Below are 4,283 nucleotides of genomic sequence, written 5' to 3' on the forward strand. Positions count from 1 at the left end.
CGGCCTGAGGAAAAACCCCCCTCCTCTGCAGGGGCAGCGGGTGGTGGCTGCAGGCAGGAGCTTGGGACATGGCAGCACCTTTTTTTCTCCTTACTGTCACTGAGCAGTGTCCAGCAGTCAGAGCCTGTACCCAGGATAGGCTGGGGAGGATCTTCCACAGGTCCCAGGGTGGCTGGTGGCAAGGATGGAGAGGGAAAGTCAACGTACCTTCACCTGGCCTTACGTCCGGCCTCCCACCATCTTTCCTATCGTTCTTATCATCAAGGGCATCAGCCAAGTCAAAATCCATAGGATTCTTTGCTAAAAAAACAACGTGAGTGTTAGCAGTGCTGGCCACAGGCTGGGGAGCTGTGCAGCTGACTAATAAAGGAAATGCTCAGCTTTGCCAGGGAAACTTGTCAGTGAGAGATGAAGCCCCCCAAACAAGCTATGCAGTATCATGGCAGATCTTCTAAACCCATCCTGCTTCATACCCGGCGCTGCTGCCATGAGAAATGTCATGTTCTTCCCACAGAAAGGGTCTGGCACCATGGCTGGAGTGCCTGGCAACTGGATAAATCAAGGGGACACACCTGGGAGGGGACAGAGGTGACTGTGCTGTGCCAGCTGGAGTAGCCTGTCACTCAATTGCTTGGTAAGACCCCCAGGGAAGTGCAGGGTAATACTGAGAGACCCTGTGTATTGTGTGGGGCTTTATTTTATTTTTCCTAGATGTCTTGTGACCAAACTAGAGGCTGGAATACCAGGGGGAGGGGCAGTGTTGCCATCACAGCACATCCCAAAGCCTGTACACTGGCAGCAGAGCTGAGGTGGAGCCATGTGGGCTGGGGAGCTTGTCCTCACCTGGGTTAGGCTTGGGGGGGCCCCTCGTAGTTTTAGGCTGCTTGGTTGTGGTGCTGTGGATGACATCCCAAAAGCTGCTGTCTGGAGGGAGGTGGGAAAAAAGAGACCAAGATGATGTTACCCTCTTAAACGTGCATTTGGAAGAGGATGGGGAGGGACGCCCTTCCCCGCAGGGAGACTGGGGCTGCCCTGGACCAGTTTAATGCTCTGGTTTCCCCTAACACCAGGGGCACGCCCCACCCATTGGTGCCCTGGGGATGCTCAAACCGTTGGTGTTGGCAGTGGGTGCCCTTGTAGTATCCCCTGTGCCAGAGCACGTGCCAATGGGGCTGGAATTTGAGAAGCGGACAAGTAGGGCCACCAGGAAATCCCACCCTCCCCAACACGTTGCTGGTAGGATACGTGACCACCCCGAGAGCAGCCCTGTGCCACCTCCACCATGCAGGAGCAGGACCAGGCACTGCTGAGATGTTCTACTTCAGCAATTAAATCTCCCATCCAAGAAGAAGCAAATGGCTTTGTTCAGGTTAAAAGCTTTTGCAAATGCTGCTCAGCAGAGCCTCCCCATACAGCCTCAGAAGGGCTGCACAGGCAGCAAGGGAGGGAGGATGACTAAATGCTGATGACAAACCTCCTGATACATCAGCGAGAACCTGGAGCATCTCCCCTGCTGGCTCCACTAAGACAGTGGAGCAGAAGGAGGTGGTCACCTTTTAAAATAACCTGTTGATGGTCATGAAAACATGCTGGAACTCATCTGTCAGTGCCTGATCTCAGCCTCCTGACTACCTTAGGGCATGTTTTCTCCCACCCGGAGCCCCAAAGGCAAACACCCCCCAGGGGGCAGGGGGAGCTCTGCAGTACCTGGCTTCCCCGGCCTGGGGAAGGGCTTTGGAGTCGGCTTGGCTGGTTTGGTGGTGGTTTCCAGAGGGGCATCAAAGTAATCAGCCAAATCAAAGCCTGTTGTGGGAGAGAAGGGGTTGTTAAAACCCCCAATGTCCATGGGGATGGTGTGAGACTTCAGCATGTGCACCCCCCCTTGCAGCAGCTCTGCTGTCCTGTGCAAGCAACACTGCAGCACTGCCAGAGGCCACCAGCACTGGTGCCAGCCTGGAGCTGAAAAGGGCATCCAGCTGCTCCACTGCCCACTCACAACCAGACTGCAGAGCCTTCAGATCAGCCTGGCCATTGTTTAACTCTCCCCATCTGAGCTGTGGCTGCTGCCCAGCCTGAGCAGCTGCAAAATACTGCAGTTCTAGGGGGAGACCTGCCAATCTCCTGTGGCACCTCCCAAGAGGCAGAGGTTGCAGACAAGAAGGTGCTGCAGGGATCAAGCTGGTGGTGGGACATGCTCTGTTCCCTGCACAGCCCTGTGATGAGCAGAGCATGCCCAGGAGATGGGGCTAGGGCACAGGAACGTGCCACAGGAGGCTCTCATTGCCATCACTCATCCAAAGAACATTCCCTGGGGAAGAAGAAACTTGCCCAGACGAAGCCTCGGCATGCATCCATTTCCCAGGGAGAGTTTATTGGATCAAACAGCCTCTCCTTTGGGCTGCCATCCAAACAACAAAGCCCTGCACGTGCTTCTGGCACTTGACTTTTCTTGTCCCTAGCAAAGACCATGGCCACCAAGGAGCTGGACAGTAAGATCTGCTTTAATTTGTGCCAAGACTCTCATGCAGGGGCGAGCGGGTTCACTTCCAAGTGCTTCCCTGCTGCAGTTTATTTCAGGCTCCTCTGGCAGGGTTGAGCAACCCCCAGCTCTTATGACTGCACTATATTTAAGCAGGTGTCTGTGGCCAGAACTCAGCCAGAGGAACTGCTGAAACTCGGATGAATTTAAGGGAGCTTCCTCAACCCAAGCAGATGCTGTGGAGCTGACCAGCCAGAACATCCCAAGGGCACAAACAGTTGGTGAGACAGTTTTCCCTGGAGGGAGACATGTCACCAGGCTGGGGCCTTTCCCTGGAGGTTGGGAATATCTTGGGAGAAAAAAAAAAGGATGGAAAATTTCCTCTGGGCTCCCTCCTGGAAAGAAAGCCAGCAGCTGCCATGCAGCCAGAAACAAAAGCCCGCTCTAGTTGAGTGGTGATTTGTGTCTTTTCCATTAGGATACTGCAAAGTGTGCAAAATCCAGCCTTGGCCATAAATGCTCCACTGCCACTCGCCTTCAGCATGGACAGAAATATTAATATTGCGTTTACTTCATGCTGCCACCAGCTTTCTCACGGGAAGTGAAGGTCCACGCCTCTGATAAGGCAGCAGCAGCAGCACTCACACAGCCCACAGGGGGCTGGCACACTTCAACCCCCCGTGGGAAGCACGTCCAGCCCTGTGCTTAAATGATAAGCACACGAGAAGGTCTCACCTGTCCCAGCTGCCGGCTTTCTGGGTCCCTTGGGTGTGGCTGTGACAAAACAGGGAGGGAGGAAAACATCAGTCAGAGAAGGTGTCACTTCTGGTGGAAAAGACAGCAGTGATTTCACCCCAAGCTTCCCAGCTGACTGTCATTGCTCTGCATTTGTAAACATGGAGCTCAGAGCCACCAAACCCCCTGCAGTGGTAGGTGGTCCCAGAATGGGCCGTATGTGAGGGCAACCAGCTGTGGCTGCATGGGATCAGGATCATGCCTGGAGCTCTGCAGGCACAGCACGGCCAGGGCCCAATGCTGCTTCCATGCAGGCCAGCATCCCATCCCTGTGATGGACCCTGAATTAACTCCTGGAGACAGCAGCAAACAAAGCAAGGATGGATACTGTACAGAACAGCATGGAAAACAGGAGCAAGCTACCAGTGTTTTGGTGTCCCCTGCCTGGTCAGTTGGCTAAATGACAGATCACTTCCATTGCTGCATTATGTACAGGAGGTTCCCTGTCGGCTGGAGGAATTTTGGTGAGACCCTGATGCTCAGATCCCAGCTCCTCTGGCTGCTCCTGGGCTAAAATGAGCTACAGTCAGCCTTTGGGGAAGGTTGATTATTTTTTCCCCTCCCTGTAAACCACTATTAATAGTGGCTAGCCTTACCAAGTATATGAATAAATTATGAGGAAGAGTTGTGGCTGCTCTATTCCCATTAATTTCCATTTGTTCCTCTGAACAGCCACGTGCTTCTTTTGGGCTTCATTTCCTGTGTGCTGGGTACAGTTTGATGTAACCTGTCTCCAGACCCTTTGTTTGCTTTTATTCTAGGGCTGATGTGATGAAGTCCAGAGTGGGATGCAGCAGCAGGGGAAGCTGTGTGAATGGTGCTGCTCCTTCCTCCTGCTCACAGCTGGGACCCCAGCCTGGGGAAATGCTGCTCACCCTCTGCACAAGGTGGCTGGTAGGCATTTCTCCTCACATACTGTAGTAAAGGCCTTACAAAATCCTAGATGAGACCCCTCACATCCATGAGCAAATCTGATACCCCATGGTCTATCCTATCCCTCTCCTGCTGA

General features: G+C 53.6%; 1 protein-coding gene across 1 annotated transcript in view; it reads right to left on the minus strand.

Moving 5' to 3' along the window:
• CD99L2 (CD99 molecule-like 2) overlaps window positions 1-4,283 on the minus strand; it is a 13,943-nt gene that overhangs the window by 6,182 nt on the left and 3,478 nt on the right. The window contains exons 4-6 of the mRNA XM_009997209.1: window positions 1,708-1,803; window positions 844-924; window positions 208-300 (exon numbers count right to left, since the gene is read on the minus strand). Coding sequence (XP_009995511.1) covers window positions 208-300; window positions 844-924; window positions 1,708-1,803 — 270 coding nt within the window. The remainder of the gene's footprint in view (window positions 1-207; window positions 301-843; window positions 925-1,707; window positions 1,804-4,283) is intronic.

This window comes from Chaetura pelagica, unplaced genomic scaffold (assembly GCF_000747805.2).
Source record: "Chaetura pelagica isolate M959 unplaced genomic scaffold, ChaPel_1.0 scaffold344, whole genome shotgun sequence".
Lineage (NCBI taxonomy): Eukaryota > Metazoa > Chordata > Aves > Apodiformes > Apodidae > Chaetura > Chaetura pelagica.